This window comes from Taudactylus pleione, unplaced genomic scaffold (assembly GCF_031769625.1).
Source record: "Taudactylus pleione unplaced genomic scaffold, aTauple2 ptg000218l, whole genome shotgun sequence".
Taxonomy (NCBI): Eukaryota; Metazoa; Chordata; class Amphibia; order Anura; family Myobatrachidae; genus Taudactylus; species Taudactylus pleione.
In genome coordinates, this window is record NW_028284620.1 from 1,419,330 (window position 1) to 1,446,169 (window position 26,840).

Below are 26,840 nucleotides of genomic sequence, written 5' to 3' on the forward strand. Positions count from 1 at the left end.
ATGTCATCCCTTTTAAAGGAAGACATGGCAAAAAAACTTTTTAAACCTCAAGGTCACACTTTGTCCGAGTTCATTGAGACAAGGTCCAAATTCAAGGAGAGGTTTTACCTGTGCACATCAGGTAATACGTGATACATAAATTATGCATATCAATACTTGACTTTTGCAAAACGTTTCAGTTACCTTCTCTCAAAAATGACCAGTATTGTTACTATTACTGCTGCGTGTTGCATGGAATGACTTAGATGTGTGCCAGTGTCTGTTTAGATGGTTTGACTGTAGCATCCACAATGTTTAGCCAGCTGCAGACAAACCAGTGATTATTGCTTTGACCAATTATATAGAATGCAAATCTAAAATAGTAATAATAATAATGTATACAATACAAAATAGTGAATTCACTAGCATTTTGGATAAAGAGAAGCAAGAAATTTTTTTTTTTTAACTAAACTTATTTTGAATTTTACATAAATAAGGTACAACAGAATGTGCATGGATAAGAGAAATATTTAGCATATTACAGAGACAGAAATATAGGATAATAAAGTATCCAAAATACACATATAGCAATAAACCAATCTGAAAACAGATGAAACATAGAAGATTGCTATATATCATAGCACATATTCAAAATAGTTTGTAAATAATAGTACGAAATACACAAGAGAACAAGTAGGAGAAGCAAGACATCTTATGGTTACAAATGTTAGTGAAGCAAAGACAGCACTGCAAGAGTATAATGGTGGTAGTAATATATTATGTTAATAATTACTGAACTTGTGGAATATGAAAAGAAGCACAAAAGCATCTGGGATGGGGAAGGTAGAATTTCACCTGAAAATATACCTTTCTATATTCATTGATAATGGATTATTTTATATTTTTAGTAGATTACCTAAATCTTTAGTTTGGAATGTCATGAGATTTACAAATGGATATTAATGCATGTTTTTTTATATGCATAATAGTAATGTGAATCCTTGTCTGTACAGATGCATTCTGCTTCTGTAAGTATATTGTATGTTTGGCTTTTATAGTGTAACAATGAATGTGATTTATTCTACTAAACTACAATAATAGTCTTCATATACAATGCAATCAGTAATTCACTTAATAGGGGTTCTTTAAATTTGTTTAACTCATAAACCAGATTTCTTCTAAGACCTCCAAGACTTATTGTTAAGTTTGAATGCACAATGTTCTTTTAATTACCATACTGATAGCTTACAATTAGGTATCTTATTTTAATAAACAAATAATTAGGTACTATTAAAGTATGATTAATAAGAAGTTTGTTAACTGATAATACACTACAGTTTGTGTAGATTTTGACATGTAGGCATTATCATAAATATATAATTTAAATACATATTGTAGAATTTAATATTATATTTTTATATAGACATTAGAAGCATATACTTAATAGTTGCATTGTATGTATTTTGCACATTTTTATTGTGCTACTGTATTGTTGAATCTACAACCAGTTTTCTGTAATATTACTTTTGTTTTTCAACTCAAGTGCTTGACAATCATCAGCAGATATCATAAAATGAGACTGAGCTGCCCTTCTATAAACACAGTGTAAATGCCAACACAGTGATTCCTATAAAATAAGAGAGAAACATTACCTTGAATATTTTTGTGTTAACAAACAGTGCCCTATATTTAAAAACAATTAGAAAGGAATTACATCTTTAAATTAAAATGTAAAGTTCATTAAATGAACTGTAACAATTACATTGCATGTTTAAATAAGTAGTAACATTAGGGGAAGGTATAAAATCAACAAAATATTTGCTTAGTCGGCTTGCTGGAAAATAAATTTTTATCAGTATTTTACATTACTCTGTTTTAAGTCAAGAAATTAAAAAAAAATAATAATAACCATAAACTGGCAAAAATACTTGGCTAGAATTTACAGGGTTAATTCTGAGTTGGAAGTACAAAAAAAAAAAAAAAAGAAGTAACTCTGCACTGCAGGTGGGGCAGATGTAAAATGTGCAGAGAGATTAGATTTGGGAGGTGTGTGTCCAAACTAAAATCTAAATTGCAGTGTAAAAATAAAGCTTCCCAGCATGTGTGGGCTTCATGCAAAAGCAGACAGTGTTTACCCTGCATGCACAGTGAATTATGTATTTAAACCCATTGCATTTGTGTGCAGATCCATTTTCCAGGTCAGTTCTGTCAGTAAAGGTATATTTTTGAAGTGCTAGTTACATCTAGAACATTTAATATTTTACTGTTATTATTATATTAATTGTCATGTGCACATCATGAATGCAGTGAGAAATTTTCCATGTAGTCCCAAGTCTTCAAAGGTTTACTCCTATAAAAGTGAACATATAAAACATTGGAGGTCATGAATTATTATTATTATTATTATTGCTAGTTATTTATATAGTGTACACATATTCCGCAGCGCTTTACAGAGAATGTTTGACCATTCACATTAGTCCCTGCACCAGTGGAGCTCACAATCTATAGTATATCCCCTATCACATGTGCACACATAAAAACTAGGGTTAATTTTTGGCAGGCCCCAGTTAACCTACCAGTAGATTTTGGAGTACCCAGAGGAAACCGACACAAGCACGGGGAGAATATACAAACTCCACACAGTTAGAGCAATGGTGAAGTTTGAACCCAGGACCTCAATGCTATGATGCAGTAATGCTAACCATTGCTCCATCTGTGCTTCCCCACAACAAAATACCATGGGTTTGCAACTGTTTGACTGGATGGCATGGCCAGCGTACACCCATTTGCATGTCTACTCTCTCCATACAGGAGGAGCAGTATCCACAAAGCTTTGCCTCAATGTATGAAAAAATGCTGAGTTAGATTGAGCAAATATGCCCACATCACATGAAAGCACAGCCTCCTAATCAGGGGCGTATCTATAATGGGTGCAGTGTGTGGGGTGCACACGGGCCCCTGGGTCCAGGGGGGGCCCACACCGCACATCCTGCACCCATAGTTTTTAAAACGTATCTCTCCGAAATCCTGCATCTACTGCTGCGGTCAGTGTGCTGCCAGCCACCGGGGAGAGAGGAGGGGGCCCCGAATGGGAAAGACACACGGGCCCCCTCCTCGCTTAATATGCCCCTGCTCCTAATACTTTAATACTGGTTGAATAGCTACCAGTTCAAATCACGACGCCGGAAGCCCAAACGCTGAAGATCCCTAAGTACCCTAACCCTCCCCCTCTCCCCCCCCAACCCTCCTTTAGTGGTGCCTAACACTAACCTCCCCCCTGGTAGTGCCTAACCCCCCTTACTGTAGCCTAACCATAACCCTCCCCGAGGGGTGCCTATCCCTAAGTTTCCCTGGGGGTGTCTAAACCTAACCCCCCATCCCTGGGGAAACTGGGAGCCTGATTCAGAGGCGCACACTATATGCGTGGCCGCTCGCTCTGAATCAGAGCGTTCCTTTTTTTAAAAAATTCCGGCCTCCAGACCGCTCGCACAGCTGTGCATGACCACCCACAGCTTGTGTGTGCGGCCTGGCGATGATCGCGATTATCGCGACCATCGGCATTGCGAGGAGACCCTTGTGGTAGGGTCTCAGCACTCGCAATGCCAAGTGGACTTCCTGCTCTAATAGAGCAGGAAGTCCACTACTGACATCACGAGTGATGTCAGTAGGGCTGCCCTCAAATGGCAGGCGTTCATTCGGGAACACCTCCGTTTGTACAGCCACCCCCACTCCCCGCCTACAAAACGGGGCGAGCTGTCGATCAACATCAACAGCCGCCCCGTTTTGTTGCAAGCCCCGGAGCAAGTGATTTCTCACTCGCTATGGGGCTTGCGCAGGCACGCCGCACGTGCGCATTGGCCCACCATCGATCCGCTTGCGAGCGCATTGCGCTTGCGAGCGGGTCTGAATCAGGCCCTGTGTTACTTACCAGCGTCCACACATTCGGGTTTCCTGTGTTCGGTATGCCGATGCCGGTATCCTGATCTCTTTCAGGATAGCGGCGTTGGCATTTTGCCGGCGGTCGGGATTCCGTTGTCGGCATATCGCCTATTTCTATTAAATAAACGTTTCTATTTTCCTCTTAAAACACTGCTCGGTTTAGGTCTTATTTATGGCTTAAATAAATCATGAGAGTGAGCCTATTTTTATTATATGTGTTCCTTTTATAAGTGTAAAGCTTTGTATTATATTGCCCAGCGTGCACTTAGGAATGCACAGCACTGCTAAGGCTGAAGGAGATCGGGTTCGGCTATGGGCCAAATACGATGTGATATGCATCTGGTCAGGAGATATGGAAAAATTTAACACATTCGTGAAGTATCTGAACAAAAACACACTGAATTTATAATTTATAGCTAATATCAGCGAAAGCAAAGTAGAGTTTCCCGACTTAGAGATTTTCATTAAAAATGGAAACATTCAAACAAAGACATACATAAAGCAAGTAGTTGCCAATAACTTCCTTCCAGTAAATAGTAACTATCACAAAAAGTGGCTGGAAAACATCCCAAAATGGCAATTTAGAAGAATTCGAAGAAATTGCACGGAGTTGAAGGACTATCAAACCCAAGCAAAAGAATTGAAAGAACGTTTCACAGAAAAAATTAGAATAAGAACACAGTCGAAACTGCCTTTAAAGAAGTTAAAGAATTAAAAAGAGAAACACTACTAGAGGATAATGTGAGAGATCATACAAAAGAAAAAGAAGAAAGTATTATGTTCTCCACCCAATACAGCGACAATTCTGATCAAATTAAGAAGATTATTACCAAACATTGGCCACTATTATTTAAGGATGAAAAGTTGAACAGCATCCTACCGAAGAAACCAAAAATTGTCTTTAGAAGGGCGAATAATATCAAGAAAAGTCTAGTACCAAGCGCATTAAAAACAACAAAGCCACCAGAGAAAGAAGCACCAGGTTTTAGACACTGCCTAAGATGTAAGGCATGTCGGACCACACTATGCAACAGCACTAAACCAGTCACAAATTTCACATCAATGAATTCAAAGAAAAGTTTTAAAATTGCCAATAACATCTCATGTGACACTATAGGGGCAGTATATTTGTTGGAATATCCATGCGGCCTACAGTTTGTAGGCCGCACCATCAGAAAACTAAGCACAAGATGGGCAGAAAATATTCAAAATATAAGAAAAAAACTGAAAACCCATAGTGTGTCGAACCATTTCTCTGTTGTCCACAATGGTGACTCATCCCTCCTCAGATGCACAGGTATACAAACGGGATCGGTATGAAATACTGGGGGGGTAACCCTAAGTCTCCCCCCAGGAGACCCTAACCTAACCCTCCCCCCCGCGCGGCTGTCCGCGCCTGCCGCCCGGCTTACCTTTGTTCAGTATGCCAGGCGTCGGGCTCCCGGCGTAGATCTAATGACAGGCATCGGGATTTTGACACCTGTCATTAGTACCTTATCGGGATTTGACAGTAGGGAAGCCGGAGGTCGGCATTTCGACCATCGGCTTCCTGACTGCATCCCATACAAACAGTACCTAGACACTGGAATGGAGGTGACTATACAGCCCACATTTCTAAAGAAGAAGCTAAATGGATCTACCGTCTGAAAATCCTACACCCTCGAGGTCTAAATTTAGACTTTGATTTGGGTAATTTCATTTAGAAATGGGTGCACACACATACTAATCATATTTTACTTCTCATATTTATCTTCTTTCTATATTTTATGATTATCAACTTTATCATTAACAATTCTTATCATTAACATTCTTCTTATTATTATTATTATTATTATTATTATTATACGTTTATTCTTTTAATAACATCACGTTCTGGTCCATTAGACACTGCATAGACGTCCTTTCCCAACATTTTATCATTATTATCATAACCCCATTGTTTCCCCCCTGTATGCTCTAATTCCCCCCCCCCCCCCTTATACATCCAATATTTATGACCACACTGTAATATTAGAAGCATTGACGCATCAGTATGGCCCTGATTCAGAGCCGGACGCTCTGACCAGAGCGCTCGCTCTGAATCAGGGCCCACCTCGATTAATATGGAGCGTCCTCCTGGACGCTCGTATAGCTGTGGGTCACCACCCACAGCATATACGAGCATGCAGGATGATGGTCGCGATGGTCTTGACCATCGCGACCATCGAAACTGCGAGCAAAAGCCTGCAGTTGGGTTTTTCAACCGCAGGGCCAGGAGTGATTTTGGCTCTATCAGAGCCAAAATCACTCCCATTGACATCACTAGTGATGTCAGTGGGGCCGGCTTCAGACGGTAGGCGTTCCCTTGGGAACGCCTCCGTCTGGCAGGCACGCCCACCAAAGGGGGCGTGCTGTCAGTCACCATCGACAGCACGCCCCCTTTGATGAGACACTCCGAGCGAAGGAAAGTCCGTCGTGCGCATGCGCAGTGGGGACCATCGACCCACTTGCGAGCGGACAGCCGTTCGCGAGTGGGTCTGAATGAGGGCCTATATCTGCAGCTAGGCATATAAAGTTTTATGCGGCAAGGGGGATATTGAGCTCTATATATATCGCTGTAAATAAACCCAAATAAAACTAATATAAGGGAGTAAAAGTGCCATACAGCAGTGTTATAAATATTTGCTACAAGTGTATGTATGGAACCATCAATACTGTGACGTATCTATGCAAAAGTAAAAATTCTCTTTTTTACATGAAGGACTTGAATAAATAAAATCCCTATCAGTCCCCAAAAGAACGAGGATTTAAAATTTAAATATGTGCAGCCGCAACAGGCAATTGTCCTTTCTGATTCTAATTTCCAGTGACAGCTCCAAGGAAAGAAAGAACGCATACAGCTGTGGAAAAGGAAATAACGACTTTAATACCAATCAACCAATAAGCACAAAGCTTCTGAGGGAGGAAAGAGGATTTAAAACAGCCCAATCACACACCCATTCATTCTCTGACGAAGCCCCACGGGTGAAATGCGTTAGATTTGGCAGAAATTTTCACCGTGGATTAATCGAGGAGTATATGCCTGACGACATCAAGGATCCCCTACCATGTGACCTCTCAATACCTTGCATTGCAGCCCCGTCACAGACACCTCGAGGAGATCTAGACCAGTATACCACTGGGGAACAAAGCCAGCAAAGGGAAGATACAAGCCGCGCACGCTCGAGACGGCAGGAGGACAAGGAACGGGACGCCACTTTTGAACATTTGAACAGGCACGGATGGGTGACTAATTACTAAACCTAACATCAGAACAGAACATATAACAAAAAGATATCAAAAGCGGATTTAACACAGTCTGTATGCACTACAGTTTATTTTTGACATTATACAGAATTTCTTACCTATACAAACGTACCCTGAAATGTTGGAGTTAGAGAGTGCTACCATAAACATTAATATACCGATGTATTGGAGCCTTAACCGCCCCAATTTGGAGATTGACCACTAAAAAGAAATAACACAAAACTATCCATTTAAGCAACGCAGAAGCACCTGGCTGTGATTTATCGATGTGTACTATCTGTAGGATCAATAACATTTGCATTTGCACTTTATATTTATTGTACATATGCTACATTTTTTCTGGGATAAACAACGCAGGAGTGTTACACTGTGGCACATCGATATACAGTATGGATGTGCAGACTCGGATAGGTTTGAATTTTCCCGCCAAGTTCAGATTTTTCCCACCAAAAATCGGGTCTCAGAAAGAGGCAAACGTCATCTTTCACAGACCAACATCATTTTACATGGACTTTTGTCCAGGAATGATGATGTTTGTCCATCAAAGATGACGTTTTGCCTCTTTCAGAGACCCGATTTTTGGTGGGAAAAATCCGAACTTGGCGGGAAAATTCGAACCTATCCGAGCCTGCACATCCATAATATACAGGTATACCGTTTGAAGGATTAGTGATTCTTGCATTGGTGCTTCATTTAGATTGTTCATATGCTATATATTTTTTGGGATTAATTTGCTTTATTAGGTTTTTATATATTTACTGTGATTTTTTTCGTGATTCATATATGAGAATTCTCATTTTATACATATCTGCGTATATTTTTATAGATTTTTATATATCTTTTATTTGATTAGCATTCTTCAGAAATAAATTAAATTATTTTCTACTCATCGAATATATGTTTGGTGCCCCATTCTGTACATTCACACTTAAAAATAAAGCTGCCCAGCATGTGTGGGCTTCATGCAAAAGCAGACAGTGTTTACCCTGCATGTACAGTAAATTATGTATTTACACCCATTGCATCTGTGTGCAGATCCATTTCACAGGTCAGTTCTGTCAGTAAAGGTATATTTTTGAAGTGCTAGAACATTTAATATTTTATTGTCATTGAAAGGTATTATATTAATTGTCATATGCACATCATGAATGGAGTGAGACATTTTGCGTGTAGTCCCAAGCCCTCAAAGGTTTACTCCTATAAAAGTGAACATATAAAACATTGGAGGTCATGAATTATTATTATTACCAGTTATTTATATAGTGTACACATATTCCGCAGCGCTTTACAGAGAATGTTTGACCATTCACATTAGTCCCTGCACCAGTGGAGCTCACAATCTATAGTATATCCCCTATCACATGTGCACACATAAAAACTAGGGTTAATTTTTGGCAGGCCCCAGTTAACCTACCAGTAGATTTTGGAGTACCCAGAGGAAACCGACACAAGCACGGGGAGAATATACAAACTCCACATAGTTAGAGCAATGGTGAAGTTTGAACCCAGGACCTCAATGCTATGAGGCAGTAATGCTAACCATTGCTCCATCTGTGCTTCCCCACAACAAAATACCATGGGTTTGCACCTGTTTGACTGGATGGCATGGCCAGCGTACACCCATTTGCATGTCTACTCTCTCCATACAGGAGGAGCAGTATCCACAAAGCTTTGCCTCAATGTATGAAAAAATGCTGAGTTAGATTGAGCAAATATGCCCACATCACATGAAAGCACAGCCTCCTAATCAGGGGCGTATCTATAATGGGTGCAGTGTGTGCGGTGCACACGGGCCCCTGGGTCCAGGGGGGGCCCACACCGCACATCCTGCACCCATAGTTTTTAAAACGTATCTCTCCGAAATCCTGCATCTACTGCTGCGGTCAGTGTGCTGCCAGCCACCGGGGAGAGAGGAGGGGGCCCCGAATGGGAAAGACACACGGGCCCCCTCCTCGCTTAATATGCCCCTGCTCCTAATACTTTAATACTGGTTGAATAGCTACCAGTTCAAATCACGACGCAGGAAGCCCAAACGCTGAAGATCCCTAAGTACCCTAACCCTCCCCCTCTCCCCCCCCCAACCCTCCTTTAGTGGTGCCTAACACTAACCTCCCCCCTGGTAGTGCCTAACCCCCCTTACTGTAGCCTAACCATAACCCTCCCCGAGGGGTGCCTATCCCTAAGTTTCCCTTGGGGTGTCTAAACCTAACCCCCCATCCCCGGGGAAACTGGGAGCCTGATTCAGAGGCGCACACTATATGCGTGGCCGCTCGCTCTGAATCAGAGCGTTCCTTTTTTTAAAAAATTCCGGCCTCCAGACCGCTCGCACAGCTGTGGATGACCACCCACAGCTTGTGCGTGCGGCCTGGCGATGATCGCGATTATCGCGACCATCGGCATTGCGAGGAGACCCTTGTGGTACGGTCTCAGCACTCGCAATGCCAAGTGGACTTCCTGCTCTAATCACATCAGTCCCTGCCCCAGTGGAGCTCACAATCTATAGTATATCCCCTATCACATGTGCACACATACACACTAGGGTTAATTTTTGTCAGGCCCCAGTTACCCTGACCATTGCGAGGAGACCCTTGTGGTAGGGTCTCAGCACTCGCAATGCCAAGTGGACTTCCTGCTCTAATCACATCAGTCCCTGCCCCAGTGGAGCTCACAATCTATAGTATATCCCCTATCACATGTGCACACATACACACTAGGGTTAATTTTTGTCAGGCCCCAGTTACCCTGCAGCAGATTTTGGAGTAACCAGAGGAAACCCACACAAGCACAGGGAGAATATACAAACTCCACACAGTTAGAGCCATTGTGAGGTTTGAACCCAGGACCTCAATGCTATGAGGCAGTAATGCTAACCATTACTCCATCCGTGCTGCCCCACAACAAAATACCATGGGATTGCTCCGATTTGACTGGATGGCATGGGCAGCGTACACCCATGTGCATGTCTACTCTCTCCATACAGGACGAGCAGTATCCACAAAGCTTTACCTCAATGTATGAACAAATGCTGAGTTAGACTGAGCAAATATGCCCACATCACATGAAAGCACAGCCTCCTAATCAGGGGCGTATTCTATAATGGATACAGTGTGTGTTGTGTACATGGGCCCCTGGGTCCAGGGGGGGCCCACACCGCACACCCTGCACGCATAGTTTTTAAAACGTATCTCTCCGAAGTCCTGCATCTACTGCTGCGGTCAGTGTGCTGCCAGCCGACGGGGAGAGAGGAGGGGGCTCCAAACGGGAAAGACATACGGGCCCCCTCCTTGCTTAATATGCCCCAACTTCTAATACTGCTCCTAATACTTTAATACGGGTTGAATAGCTGCCAGTTCAAATCCCGACACCGGAGGCCCAAACGCTGAAGATCCCTAAGTACCCTAACCCTCCCCCTAACCCTCCTTTAGTGGTGCCTAACCCTAGCACCCCCCCCCCCCGGTAGTGCCTAACCCTAACCCCCCTCCCTGTAGCCTAACCATATCCCTCCCCGAGGGGTGCGTAACCCTAATCTTCTTTGCCTAAACCTAACCCCCGATCCCCAGGGAAACCATGTTACGTATCGGCATCCGCACATTCGGGTTTCCTGCATTCGGTATGCCGACACCGGTATCCAGATCTCTTTCAGGACAGCGGCATCGGCATATTGCCGGCAGTCGGGATTCCGGTATTGGCATATCGCCTATTTCTATTAAATAAACTTTTCTATTTTCCTCTTAAAATACTGCTCGGTTTAGTTCTTATTTATGGCTTAAATAAATCATGAGAGTGAGTCTATTTTTATTATATGTGTCACTTTTATAAGTGTGAAGCTTTTTATTATATTGTCCAGACTGCACTTAGGAATGCACAGCACTGCTAAGGCTGAAGGAGATCGGGTTTCATCCTACACTTTTATGTGACCAACTCAGATCATTTGCAGGCCCATTGCTAGTAATGTAATACATTTTACATATAACATTTGAAGGTGCAGTAAAGCAATAATCATGCACAGTATATTCTATGAATTAAAAACAGTAATAATAATAAAATAAATTGGTAACATGTCGCCTTTCAACAAATGATTAACCAGCCCCATTGCTAGACAGCCTCCCACCGAAGTGGGGTTACCTGCCATAGTGAAAACAGGACGATCAGCACAGGACTGGCACCAGTGTTCTGGAGCAGGAGGGAGGGCATGTTGAATTTTGCTTCCCCACTCACAATGGCTGCCATGCCAATATTAAGAAATGCTGGAGATTTTCTTGACCATTGGGGGCAGCCATTGTGGCTGAGTGATTTAGATAGGTCTCAGTGTATTTTGGTCTACAGGAAAATAGCTTTAGTACATCCCGCCCTTTGTGTTTTATGTCTCTCTGTATTTGTGCTTCATGTGTGAGTCTATCTGTGTTTGTGTCCCACAGGTCTGTCTGTGTGTGTGCCCCATGTGTATGTCTGTCTGTATTTGTGTCCCATGTGTGCATCTGTATATTCACATGTGTGTCTGTGTGTGCCATGTTTGTCTATCTGTGAGTCCCATCTATTTGTGTCTGTCTGTGTGTGCCATTTGCATATGTCTATCTGTGTGTGTGGCATGGGAAAGGAGGGGTCACATTGCCATAATTTTAGTTTTATTTATTTTTTTTATTACATTTGCAAAAATCGAAAACTTTTTACACGTTGTCATTATGGGGTATTGTGTGGAGAATTTTGAGGACAAAAATTAATTTATTCCATTTTGGAATAAGGTCGGGCAGTCCTGCTCCAATAATATCAGCGGACTCCCGTATGTTCAGCTTTACCGCCGGCTGGATTGGAGCAGGACTGCCCGGTCTAGGCAATTATCTAAAACAACTCCGTGACACAGGTATATTAAATGCGGCTATAGCCTGTGATACCAAGAGCTTCACTAACCTGTACCTATGTATGTTGCTTATCTGGAACTATTTATATGTATGTGATTTCCACATTAACTTTCTGCATGAGACATTCTATATTTATATATACACAAGTGGAGCATGAACTATCTACTAGTAACATCTAACGGTTCCATCAGGAGTTGCCTTTCGTTGGGACTAATTTTTCAATTTATTTGAAATTTGAAAATATATAGATCGATTTAAACAAACTGTGATCTCAGTACATTAGTATCTCTAAGAGCATTGAATTAATTGTATTGTTATATATGTATATTTTTATTTATATGTTGTGATTAAATTTAAAATTTTGGGAAACCGGACTGCAATTTGTGTAATTCTATATCTTCTGCCATCTCACAAATTGGTTTTATTAATAAGCGCAATCCTATTGTTAGTTTATAGTTTATCTTTTTTAGGTGTACACACACCTTGATTATTGGACTAGCAGCCGATATAGTGAATTATATAATATTTTTTTAGATACAGATAAATAATAGAATATTATATACAATTGGTTAAAGTAAAATTAGCGCCGAAGTCATATATTGTTTTTTGCCATTTTGGAATAAGGCTGTAACATAACAAAATGTGGAAAAAGTGAAGCGATGTGAATACTTTCCGGATGCACTGTATATTATTTGAAAAATTAATTCAGTTCCATAAAATATAACATAATTGGAGAATAGTGTGATATGCCTCAATTTTAAAGTGTTCCAGGGGGGAATGCATTACTCTCAGTGAAGGGAACCTGGGCCACCATCAGGTCATAATGGGTGGAGCTGTTTATAGGGTCCATGAGTTTGGCATTAGTAAGTGGGCTGATGCTCCAAGGTCTACACTGCTAGGATAAACCTGGGCTACTGCTCTGCAGTTTACAAATAAAGAAAATAGAGAGGAGTGTATTCTAGATATATAAAGGAAATAAACAATTGCAGCATATAAATAACAATTAATACATTCCTTTTAAGGTCGTAGATGTTCTGTAATGTGGTCTGAAGATTCACATGTATATCTTCTCCTCGTTATAATCGATGTGGCATATGCAAAGAAGGAAAAACCACTGCGTCAATCACCAGCACTTTTTATAAATAACCTTTAAAGGGGAGGAGGGGAAACAGAGTGTAGGGACATGTAACACCCCTCTACACAAGTTGTGCGTACCCCACTCACAAGGGGAGGTGCTTAACTCCTCAAAAGGTATCTTTTTACTTCAGGATCATCCAGGTGTGTGGTTTAATCAATAGTGCAGTCTGCGTACCATAACTCACTTATAGAAATAGAAAGGGAAACTCTTAAAGGTATCTTTTCATGCAACAAGGGCGTACCCCAACTCACTCTAACATCAATCAGGATCCACACATCAAGGTTTCTTTGTTGTAGGGTAGATCCACAAGAAATATATCTCTCACCATTTAAAATGCAAAAAATCCAAAAAGGATGTATTTATTCAAAAAAAGGAGGAACAACATCCACATAAAATGTACCAGTCTATAAATCAATGGCACTTTTTAAAAAATAAAAACAACAATGAAAAAAGAAATACATACAAAAAAATCAGTTCTTTCAGCTTTGTTGGAAGAAATTTTTTTTTCAGAAAACGATTCAAGTTTTCATCCACATACCTCAATCAAGCTGAATATATGAAATAAGGTCACAAAAAATCCTCTTTAGACAACGCGCGTTTCGGCTCAAATCTGGAGCCTTTTTCAAGATGCAGTGGTTTTTCCTTCTTTGCATATGCCACATCGATTATAACGAGGAGAAGATATACATGTGAATCTTCAGACCACATTACAGAACATCTACGACCTTAAAAGGAATGTATTAATTGTTATTTATATGCTGCAATTGTTTATTTCCTTTATATATCTAGAGCGCCCTATTGTGTATCCACTCCTCTCTATTTTCTTTATTTGTGACCATGTTTTGAAGTTTGTGATCTTCATACGAGTGTGTGGGAACATTTGGGCTGCTGTGCGCAGTAGGTTTTGACACCTTCTAAATCCAGTTGAGACTTTTGCTCTGCAGTTTAGTTGGGGACGAGCTATGAGGAAGAGCTGCTAGGTGCTGTCATTAACATCTAGCTTACGGCTGCTAGCTATTACCGTAGAAGTCTGCTTTAAGCTCTAGCCACTAGATTGGCCTGATTTGTACACTAATCTGTTATGTATATTAACCAGATGGACTCTGCACAATAGGATCTCGTCTATGTGTAGTTTGTATGTTTTTCCCCTATTTGTGTGGGTTTACTCTGGGCACTGCATTTAATCTCACAGAGCAAAAACGTGATATAGTTTAAATCCCAGCTGTCGGGATGCAGGCGCTCACAATGCCGACGCGGGAATCCCGACACTAGTCAGAATCCCGGTGCCAGAATCCCGTCCGCCAGCATCCTAGTAGTGGGATTAGGGGGAGGGTTAGGAGTTAGGGTTAGATTTTGGCTGCGGGAGGGGGGGGTCAATTTAGGATGCAGGGAGGGAGGGTTAGGTTTATGGGTAGGGTTAGCTTTTCGGGATTCTGACAGCTGGGATACCGAGTGCCGCCATCCCGTACCCAACCCACCATAAACATACTGGTAAATTAATTGGCTTCTGGCAAAAATGAACCATAGTGTGTTAGGGAATGTACATTAGATTATAAACTCCAATGGGGCAGCCTGTGAACGACTAAAATAATCTCTGTAACATATGTGCCCAATATAAATAACTGTCAATAAATAACTATGGGGCTGATTCAGCAGATTCCCGATTATTGGGAATCTGCGCGTGCGCAGGACACATTCTGTGAGTGTGCAGAACGGGTCCTGCGTAATCACACGCAGCCCCTTCTGTGCCTCTGCCTGATTGACAGGCAGAGGCATTTAAGGGGTGGTGCATAGGCGGCCGCCGTTCCCGGAAACATGTCGATAATCGGGAATCTGTGTTCAGCAATGCAATGCTGAATTAGCTCCACAGCCGGGTGTAGTAAAGTCTTAAAGACAATGTAGTTATTGCGTTTCTATTTTTACTGCAAGTGTTTTGAACACTGCTCTAAAATTTAGCCCTCAAATACTTTAAATACATGATATTACTAATTTACTTTACTATTACTGGGCCTAATTCAGCATGGATCGCAACTGAGATCGCAGCTGCGTAATCGCACGCAATGAAGCTGCGAAAATGTGCTAATGTCTGCCACCGCTCAGCCAGCATAGAGACGCCCACTGCTGCTTTCTCACATCCGTTATACCTCGCAGTCCTGCGTATACATCGGTAACATCGAAGCACATCGGCCCGTCACGCACAAATACAGCAGGTCGCAGAAACAGTGCATGCGCAGTGCTGAACAATTGGCCGATCTGCGTACGTTGTTGCAATTGCGTACGCTGCTGAATCAGGCCTTACTGTTACTGTTACTATTAGGAGTTTTTCATCAACCTGACTGCCTGCCAGTATAGGGGTAGGTCAATTAATAATGGAAGTAATCTATCAAATGTGATAGAGTATGTACATTTTAGTTAGTTGGCTGATGTATATATATTTTTCAGAGGTACCTTGTAACAATGTGCTTATGTCTTTCAGTGGCTAAGGAGGAAGTTCACATATCCTTGGTAAAACATTACAGAGTCTGTCTAGATGAAAAGTATGAAGTGACTGAGATGTGGCTTCTTAAAGATCTTGTGTTCATTGATGGAAAAGAACCAGAAACAGTAAGTTTTTTTTCTTTTTCATTCTTAAGGCCGTATTCAGGGCCCGATTCAGACCCGGACGCTAAGAAGCGTTCGCTCGTAGCTGCCGATGGTTTGCATTGTGCGCATGCGTATGGATGGCAGTGCGCGTGCGCGAACCACTGCGAAAGATCGTGAAGCGTTCGCTCGCCGAGCATAGACAGCCCAGCTGAATGAGTGACAGGAGAAGCCGTTTGTGGGTGGTAACAGGGGCTGGCCACTAGAAACAGGGGAGTGGAGGAGCTAACACAGACGTGCCTGAGCATCTTAACGCCATTTCAGAGGTGTGCAAAATTAACAGGCAGCGTCATAGTGCACACAAAATTGAAGCCCGAAGGAAAGCACAGTGTGAGGCTTGGGAGATGCACTCCGAGACCATCTGAAAATTGGTTTCTACCTAAATCATATTTCTAAAATATAACCTTTAATGATAATATCATAAAAATCACATATAGTAGGATAAAATGAAGACAGTGAAAGAAGGTGCTTAAAGAAAAATGTGTACTAAAAAATAATAAGTTAACACACTCGGCTGAATCACAGTAAAATTTGTGATCTTGCTCATATATATATATATATATATATATATATATATATATATATATAGATAGTGTATTTGTTATTGATTGCCACACTCCGCACAATTATTTATGTATTCCATATATTCCCAGCGTGTTTTTTTGCGATAATTTTGCCTGTTTTTTTTCTCCACATTCCATTCCGTTTTCGCCTATGCGGAAAGTCAAGGCACTGAAATAGGCAATACTTTTTCTCCACAGAATAGCAGGTGAAAAAAAGTGTAAAATCTATATTTTGGGGTGCAGATGTTGGGAAACCATTCAAAACCCTTGGTACAACCCTCCAATGGCCAATTCACCCAAAAGGAGAATAAAAAAATTCCAGGAACACCCCAAAAAAAGCCTTTGAAATTTGGGGCGAAAATGAAAAAAGTGGGGAAACAACTTAAAAAACTGTCGAAATAAGCTTCTGGGGGTGCTCTAAGAAGGGGCCAAATATTTTTGGGATTGCAGGTGCTTGTATGACGGAGGAATTTCACTTTTCTAAAACTTCACTTTGAGACACTAAATATGCTAGTACCCATTTTCAAGTACCCCAAATTTGACAGGACTACTTATTTTCACCAAAAAATACTGCTTAATGCCATTCTTCACCACTTTTGCAAGGATGCTAATAACAAGGATTTCAAACAACTTCAGTACCCCAATTAGTTTTATTAGGGCTATTGGAACACTTCTACCTTGATCCCCAATGTTAGGCTGATTTCCCCAAGTCTGACAGTACTTTCCGCCTGTTCTGCATTTGCCGTTTTCGCCTGTTTAAGAATTGTATACGGGGGAAAGCTGGGACGCGCATGATAAGTTTTCGCATCCAAAACACGCAATGTAGGCGAAAAGTCTGGCAGGCGGAACTTTTTCACGAATGCAATACTAATTGAATACGGCCCTTGGTGCCTGATTCGGACTTGGACGCACCCACAGAAACGGACTAATATCACAAATGTCCGCTGACTGCACATGTATTGAAAACGGCAAACTGGGTCTGTGCATGCATCACATAATGCAACCGCAGTGACAAACAAGTATCTCTGTCCAAGTCAAATTTTGAAAGGACGGAGCCTAGCATGCAATGGGAGTTTCTGGGCGGCAACAACTGAGTCTTGTGGGAGTGTAATGGGAGTGCCGTGGGCGTGTATGCCAACTTCCATTGTTTGAGGAGTCCGCAAGCAGCTGGGATGCCTGTTTCCGAGGGATATTTTGCTCCCAGGATGGGGAGGGTGCAAGTGCTGATATTAATAATGCCTGCTGCAGATGGAAGAACAGTGGGCGGAGCAACTAAATACTGGGCTGATACTCACATTAGCATAAATTAGTAAGTAGGCTGCCACAATCAGACTGAATCAGGCCTTTAGTTTAAGTTTTTCCCCCAAATAAATTAACTGTCTAACTAAATAAACTTGATAGCTGTTTTAAGCAATGATGATCTCAAACAGCTTATTGCGGCTGGATTGCATAACCCCTCTGCCACCACACAAGTACATTGGGGCAGGATATCGCAGTGCAGCTGAGTCCCATAGTTACTGTTAGTGGGGACCTCTGCTGTAAGGCTTAAGTAATTGTAATTGTGTATGAGTGGGGAAAGGATTCAAGGCACACCTCACATATGTAATTACTTAGCCATCACTTGTACTCCATTCCTGCTCTTGTATGTCATCACTGATGTCTTCCAAACAATACAATAAAAAAGGCCTCACTTAGAATAAGTAGGGATCTGCCTAAAATCAGAAAATGACAGGGATGCTGGAGAAGAGACCCCCACCAACATACTAGTGTTAGGTAGATATATTGGTACATCTACCCAGGGCCGTAGCTAGGGTAGTGCGGCCGGTGCCATAGCACAGGGCACCACAGGTCAGGGGGCGCTGTTTGGGCCTTTCAAATTCTGTTTATTATCATTCTCACTTGTAGCTTCCTCTTATTTCATCCCCAGCATCTCCTGGCCTCTCCTATCTCTTCTCTGGCACTTCCCCATGAAGCCATGGCCCTTTTTTGGGTGCATTATGTCCCTTTGAAAAATGAGGGGGGCGCCAATGCTCTTTCTGGCACAGGGCACCAAAAAGTCTAGTTACGGCTCTGCATCTACCTGTGTGTACAAGTGACCCACAGACCAACCAATATACAGTCAGCAGGAACCAGGGGCGGACTGGGCCACCGGGACAGCGGGATAGTTCCATTGATACCTCACGGCTCCGCCTCTGGGTCAAGCAGCCACCACGCTCACCAGCGCAGGAGCCGGGAATGGGGCAGAGGGCGGAGCAGCCGCAGGACTGGCACCAGTCCAGGATTCAGGGGAGCGGCTGTGAATGCCACCGGTTACTAAAACTCCGGAAATCCCCATGGAGGTCAGTCACTAGCAGGGCCGTTTCTGGTGGTGGGCGAGCCGTGAGATTGCATGGAGCACCCCCCCCCCCGATGATGGAAAAATACTTCCCACAGTTAAATCCTTCCTAGCCCACTGCCCCCCCACCATTACACAATGACAAGCGGCCCGATCACCCGCCCGCTTGTCATTGCAGTTGCGCTACAGTCAGGGTCCATGAAGCCACCGGAGTCGAATAGAGTCTAATTGTCCACCCGGTCAAGGTATACATACCGACCGGGAGGACTATTGCAACGCTGTCAATCTCCAGCTCCGCCTCCTCTGGCTGCGCAAAGTGGCGTGATGACGTCCACCGGCACCGCACATCTGCCCGCCCTCCTGCAGCATGTGCTTCAGCACTGTCACTGTGCTAATCTGCCAATGAAGAGGAGCTGATCCTCCTGCTAGGACGCATTATTTAGAATCAAGGTGAGGGCTGATGTTAACCCACCTGTCAGGCTGGCTGTCACTGCTTTGATGGGGGAGGGAGGGGGGCTGCATTATATAAAGTATATAAGTTAAATTATTTACTAATTTTAATGTTTAATTAAATTATATATAGATAATTTTAAGCCAGCAAGGTTTATTTCACAAAGCAATCATCACTGTATATAGACCTGTTGACGTTTCGGTCAATATTTAATGTGGACCTGTTTATCTGGCTTTAAAAAAAAATGTAAAATGCTCACACTGGGAGCCAGATGGGATAGAAACTGCCCTGGTCACTAACCAAACACTAGAGAAGAGGGATCAGGGGGAGGCAACACCACAGCAGAGAGGAGGCCACAGAGCATATATACAGGATATACTTAAATAGAGACTGCGCTACAAGATTCTTGTAAATAATCATTAATGTATTGGCATAAATGTTTCAGATCCCCTGTGGCAATGTTTACTTGATTACCTTGAAAAAACAGCCACAGGGGCTCTGAAACCAGGTGGTGTATGCCAACACGTATGATTATTTACAAGAATCTTGGAGTGCCACATTCTTTATTTAAGCCTGTCCATATTACTACTGAGGCCACCCAAGGAGTTGTATTTATCAGAGAGTGCCAGTCCAGTCATATATATATTATGTGTGTATATATATGTGTGTGTGTGTATATATATATATATATATATATATATATACACATACATACTTACACACACACAGTCTATAGGAAGGCACTCCTAAAAAAACAATCAACCACCGTGATGCACAGCGCACCCGGTGCAAAAATTATCTAAGATTGGTTTCAATACTTAATAATAATTGAATATATGCGGGGGCGGATTGGGCCACTTAAAAAGCAGGAAAGTTCCTGCTGGGTCAGTCCCATGCTCACATGTCTGCTGGGTGGTGGCTACAGTGATCGGAGCGCAACTCCAATCGGGCAGTGGCTACAAGCTCCCACGCATTCGGGTTAATAGCTGGTGCCTGTGTGCTTTGCTCTGTATGGCCTGGTGTAGGAGTCTGACATAAAGTGAATTAGAAATGTGATGGGCATTCCTGGGCCGTTACAGGTTTTTGGCTTATTAGATGTAAACGTAGCGCAGTATGGCTATGTTACTCTAGAGTTGTAGGTGTGTTGCTGAAAGTCGCCGTGTACAGAGACTCTGATTTGCTCACATTGGAGGCCACGCACAAACGGATGATCTGCACCTAGCATAGGGCTGGTGAAAGTTTCAATGGTGACATCTAAAGACACACAAAGCATGACTGCAGCCTCTGTAGTCACTATTAGTGGCATTAGAATAAAGTCACAGACGAATTTGCAGCAAAAGACTCAAGGAAGGGAGCAACTGCGGCCAACTCAGAATCAGGCCCTATGAAGAGGGATTCCGCCCCCCACGATAGACCGCGCCCCCTCATCAGACCACGCCCCAATTTGGGCTGCTTCCATAAATTTCCCAGGCTGGTTTTCCATCCCAATCCGCCCCTGGCAGGAACCACGGACAATGATGTCACTACCAGTTCCTGTGGCCAGGCATGTCGGGCAGTGGATTGGTTAGTATGTATTCACAATTTGTTTGTGCAGAACACTTACCAAATCGTTGGATAAGTCAGGCCGTAGTGTGACTGGCGATTCATCATTCAGATGTGTACCCAGCTAGAGAGGTGTTCTGTACGGATAGTAACTGGTGGTAATATCACTGCATGTTTACTACAAAATCATTGCATGTATTCATCCTGTGTTAGCAGCTTTTTAGGCATTATTTATATGGCGATGTAGTTAAGTGACTGCCATGAGACCGTGATTCTCTATATTTTAAAATCAAATTATTAGATTTCAGTTGAGACATATTCTCTAAGAAATATAGCAGCAATCAGTAGTAACAATACATTATATGTTTATTTCCAACTTATATTTTTGTTTATGTTAAAATAGTCTTAACACCAATAAATTTATTGCAGAAAAATTAACTTTTGTGAATGCTCCACTAATAAGGAATTTTTTTGTTTAACACAAGATGTTGAAAAAATTTGGTATATATTTTTATATTGATGCTTCTTTAAAAAGACAATGAAATTCAGGAAGGGGAAAAATACGGTCAAACCCCGAAAATGCGGGATTGACCACATTTCTCATATGCACTAAGCCCCGGAGTGCAATGCACTCTGGGACTTAGTTGAGGTGGGTAACACCATCTTCCAGACGGCATTACCCATAGAAGCCTATGGGCTTCTTTCCACAGAGTGCTGATAGAGGGATCCAATCGGATCCCTCCCAGCACTCCCTGCGGTACCTGCGCATGCGCAGAAGCACGCCGGAGTGGCTTCTGGGTCTTAGACTTAGACATTGCAAAGAGCCTCTCTTACCGACAGAGCAGTCCTTTGCGGGGATCTTCACGCATAACGGCGTTACCAACACCGGCATGCATGCGATGACTGTCGGAATGCATCCCGCCTTTTGTATTTTTAATGGACCCGAGTAACAATGACATATGTTATACTAAAACAGTGAAAGAATAGAATACAAAGTCCAAGGTCCATGCTTTTGTTCAGAACATAAACATGGACGGGAGTGCAGGGGAACGGAATAGGGTAAGGTTGCAAAAGGGAAGTGGAGGGGGAATCATGGAGAAATCTAAGGAGTATATTTCCTAAAGTGTGGGTTTTTAGAAGTAGAGTTGTTGCCCATAGCAACCAATCAGATTCTAGCTAATATCTTCTAAAAGTTGCTAGATAAATAGAATCTGATTAGTTGTTATGGGCAACATCTCCACTTCTATAAAGCCACACTTTAGTAAATATAACCCTAATACACTCAGGGCTTATGTAAGAGTATTTGTGTACGTTTTGATGACGAATAAATTATATCTAGAGTAGACTGAGTGGATCTAATCCTAGATGTTAAAATATTGTCATCTTTGACACATCTCTCACAGAAAGTTTATTAGAGCCATTTCAGTTTGTGGACTCTGGGCCTGATTCAGAGCCGCTCGTAAGCGGCCGCTCGTTCGCTCTGAGCGATGTTCGCACAACTGCGCAATGCATGTGTATGGGTCGTAATGCGCATGCGCAAACCAGTCATTGCGGTCGGAAATCGTGCGCTCGAAAAACAGCGAGGGGCTGCTAATGTGATTGACAGAATGTACCGTTTGTGGGTGGTAACAGGGGAAGGTGCTTGAAAACGGGGGAGTGGAGATCCGAACGCAGGCGTGCCAAATGGTCAAAAGGGCGTTTAATGGGAGCGCATAATTAGTAAAGGAGCGTCATCGACCACGTCACTTGGTTGTCTTTTAGCCTGAACTGCTCGCAGTGATAGCGGTAAGAAAATCCTACCACAAGCACTGCGAGCAGTTCAGATGCCTTTCGATGTACCCGATTAATCTAATAAATACCGGAGATGACGTGTGTTGCGAATGGCAAAGGGGCATTTTTACAATATAGCGAGTGCATTTTGCGTTCGCTCGCTCAGACATAGAGGCATCAACAAACCGCAAAGAGCTGGCGCTCAATTTAAATAGCCGGCCCCTTTTTTGGAACGACCGTCCGCAAATAGCGTCCGGCTCTGAATCAGGCCCTCTGTTCTGAAACTATGAAATTCAATTCCCATTTTAATGCCCTTATCGTCTGCACAAGACTTGGATCTAGAGATTGTTCATGTCAGGTTTCGAGATTCTGAAACAGCTTAGATGTCTTAGCTCTAGAAACTACTTATATATCAAGAGACCTCTAATCACAGCTTTATGGTCTTCCCACAGAGTGCAGGTACAATATTTGGAGTGTCATTAGTGGGGGAAATAGTCAGAAAGTAATTATCTAATTTTAAGAATCATCTCTGGATTATCAAGGAAAGCCTCCAGTTTGGAGAAAGAGGTGTGAGGCCAAATCCAAGTAATCAATTGTGATGGTGTATAGTGCCCTGTGCCAGTATCAGCTAGTTCCTCTTACCTCCCCCCCGGCACGCAGGGGACGGCGAAGCTGAGTGTCTGAAAAGGGGCGTGATTTAATTTCCACAGATCTCACCCCGTAGATGGCATTATTTGGGGGCGAGCCCAGCACTTCACCTCCCAGCTGTTTCCCTGCGCACAGCATCCATTCAGCTTCACAGCAAAGAAGAGCTGCGGCAGTGCATGTCCCCAACCTCCCGTGGGACACTTCGGCCTGTGGTGGAAGAGTGGGACAGTGCCCAAAAACGGGACTGTCCGCTGAAATCGGGACGGTCCGGAGGACTGAGCCCTCAATGAGGTGGCGCCCCTTTTCGACCCATAATTTAAGAAATAAGAGGAGTGGATGTGGGAGAAGAAAGAGTATTATCTGGCCGGGGCTCATTTGCCAGAAGTGCTAGATGGCCAATCCGGCCCTGAGAGGATTACAGGGTAATATCTATCCATAGTTGGGTTCAATTCTGAATAACAATCTAAAAAAAAATAAGATACCATCCCTGTGGGATTATAATACTTTGCATATGACATGTTAAGCGAACAGAATAGTAGTTGGATGGTTTTTGGATCACAGTTCTGGGTGAAGGGTTTGGGAAGTGAAGCTCTGGAAAACATGCACTGTTAGTGTGCCCTGTATTTGAATTAGAGATGAGCGGTTCGGATTCTGTGGAATCCGAACCGCTCCGAACATTGGGGATCCGAGTCCACCCGAACCCTGTTCGGGTGTTCACCGCCTGACTCGGATCCCCGTTCGGGGCCGAACGGCGGCCGCCTGATGTCGGATTCTCACTAGAGAATCCGACATCAGGTCTCCTCGCGTGTAGGGCAGAGCGCAGTGATAGCGCTCTGCCCTACACAGACACAGACACACAGCCGCCAGCGGCAGCTGTGTGTTTGTTACAGCAGCCAATGAGAGTCACACAGACTCTCATTGGCTGCTGCACGGAGGGAGCCGGCTGGAGCTCACACATGAGCTCCGTCTTCCGGCTCCCTCCTCAGCGTGTGACAGAGCGGACGGCGCGGGAGCGGGGATACAGGTAAGTTTTATTTTTTTTATTTTTTTACTTGTCAAAGGTCCGGGGGCGCTACTGGGGGGGGGGGTCTGCACTACTGGGGGGGTCTGCTACTGGGGGGGGGCTATACTACTGGGGGGGCCATACTACAGAGGGGCCTGCTACTGGGGGGGCTATACTACTGGGGGGGGGGTCTGCACTACTGGGGGGGGGTCTGCTACTGGGGGAGGCAATACTACTGGGGGGGCCATACTACAGAGGGGCCTGCTACTGGGGGGGGCTATACTACTGGGGGGGGTCTGCTACTGGGGGGGCCATACTACTGGGGGGGCCTACTACAGGGGGGGCCATACTACAGGGGGGGCCCATACTACAGGGGGGGCTACTACTGGAGCAGCCTACTACTGGGGGGGACCTGCTACTGGGGCAGCCTACTACTGGGGGAGCCATACTACTGGGGGGGCATACTACTGGGTGGCATGCTAATGGGGGGCATACTACTGGGGGGGCCTGCTAATGGGGGACATACTACTGGGGGGGCCTGCTAATGGGGGGCATACTACTGGGGAGCATTCAACTGGGGGCACTGCATAGTGGACCGTACTACTAAGGGGACTGCATAGGGGGCACCACTGCTGGGGGACATTGTGTAAGGGACACCGCTACTGTGGGCATTGTGTAAAAGGGTCACTACTGTGGGCATTGTGTAAAAGGGGCACTACTGTGTGTCGTAACATAAATAAGAGACACTACTTTATGGTGTAATGTGAATCAGGCCCTATGTGCGGTGTAATGCTAATAAGATTGTGCACTGTGACTCCTAGGGCCGTAGCCCACTTTGTAAACAAGTACTGTGACTCTGCTGGCCGTACCCCACTGGGTGGGTGCACTACTTTTCATTTCTGCCACTGCTGTGTGGCAATGTGTCATAGATGTGCTTTATACTGTGGTGTCTGTGTCGTTGTGCCGCTGCTTTGTCGCTTAGTAACCAGTCAGCTCACTGCAACCTTTGGCCAATAATGTTGAAAACAATATTATAAGCTGTGATATGGTCTAAATTGACTGGAAATTAATGTTATTGAGGTTAATAATACTCTAGGAAGAAAAAAAAGACCAATTTATGTGATTTTAGCTTTTTTTGTCAATTTTTGTAAAAAAATCCAAATCCAAATCCAAATCCAAAGCCAGTCACCGCAGTTTGGCAAATCCAAATCCAAATCCAAAGCCGGACGACGAATTAGAACCAAATCCAAATCCGGCAAAAATGGTCCGGCGCACATCCCTAATTTGAATAGCATTGATCTAGAGTATGTATCAAGGAAATATAACTTATTACATAGCCAGTATTAAATACAATTTTTTAATGTGACAGGCCTGAAAATAATGATGATCTGATCCTGTTATTTGGACTGATCTACATCACAGGGAGCTTTTTCTTGTTAGTATTAACAGACGTTCTCTCTCATCAATTGGTACATTCAATTCTATCAACATAAATTATCAAAGTTTAAGAGGGGGAGATGTTTCAAACCTTCTTAACAGAAAAAGTGGAGAAGTTACCCATAACAACCAATTAACTTCTAGCTATCATTTATTTATTTGGCACCTTCTATAAAATGATAGCTAGAAGCCGATTGGTTGAAATGGTCAACACCTCCACTTTTTCTCTTTAGAAGGTTTGAAACCTCTCCTCCTAATTTGCTTAGGACATATTTTAGGTCAGTAGTAAGGGTTTATCTGCATTCTGCATATACAAACAAATTTGAATTGATGAAACTAAAGGTTGGGAGTCTGATTTATTTGTTATTTGTGCTCCTCTTTTTGTACGAGTGGATAATTAGGTGTATAATTTTATCTTTTTCAGGATAACCCACATTTTGACATGATGTTTGACGAAGTCTGCAATGTGGAAGCCTACAGCTGCGCCTCAAAATACTCCTTTGCTCGAAGTTTAATTAAACTGAACACTCTCTACACCAAGAAGGACATCAAAGTTATTAATTTTGACTCTTCCTACATAGAAGAAGGAGTAATCTGGTCTTCAAACAATGGCGACTGTTTAGTACTTATGAGGATATGCTTTTACGCCTCTAACCTTCTGTGCCTATCATTATGTCCTATGCCCTAGGCGACGTGGCTAACAATGATTAGGTGACCTAATTCTGTGATGTAATAAAAGTGGCATAGGAATTATAGCCAAATCTGTCTAGATTACCAGTGGTAGTGTTAGAGCATGCACAGATTAGGCTCTAGTTTTATTGAGTTACGTGAGTGTAATTACTACTGAACGAACATTGAGGTGGTATTAAATTTAAACTTAGTTAAAAGTAATAATTTCCTTAACTGAAGGACAAATTAATTAGTAGTATGCAAAACACAAAAATAGTTATCGATTGGATTAACTATATTATCAGATTGATGTGGATGATTATTAGAAATTCCACACCCAATAATGTACTGAAAGTAAAATGTAGTTGTGTCCTGGTGTGATCAACCAGATCAGTGTGCAATTTAGCGTCATACGTGCTCAGCCAAATGACACATTTCCAACAGCTAAGGCTAAAATTGTATTTTAAAGGTGGCATAGGCTCCTGAAGTCATACACATGGCTTTGAGGACAACATGCCTTTGGGGGCCAACGTTCAACCCAGGCCTCATCCACAGCAGATACTGATTGGGTATGGTCAGTCC

General features: G+C 43.0%; 1 protein-coding gene across 1 annotated transcript; it reads left to right on the plus strand.

The window, feature by feature from the left end:
* EXOC1L (exocyst complex component 1 like) lies at nt 1–26,277 on the plus strand. The gene is made up of 3 exons (XM_088478795.1): nt 1–121; nt 15,677–15,804; nt 26,014–26,277. Exons 1-3 carry the CDS (start codon nt 1–3, stop codon nt 26,275–26,277), a joined length of 513 nt encoding a protein of 170 aa, XP_088334921.1.
* The last annotated feature ends 563 nt before the right edge of the window (nt 26,278–26,840 follow it).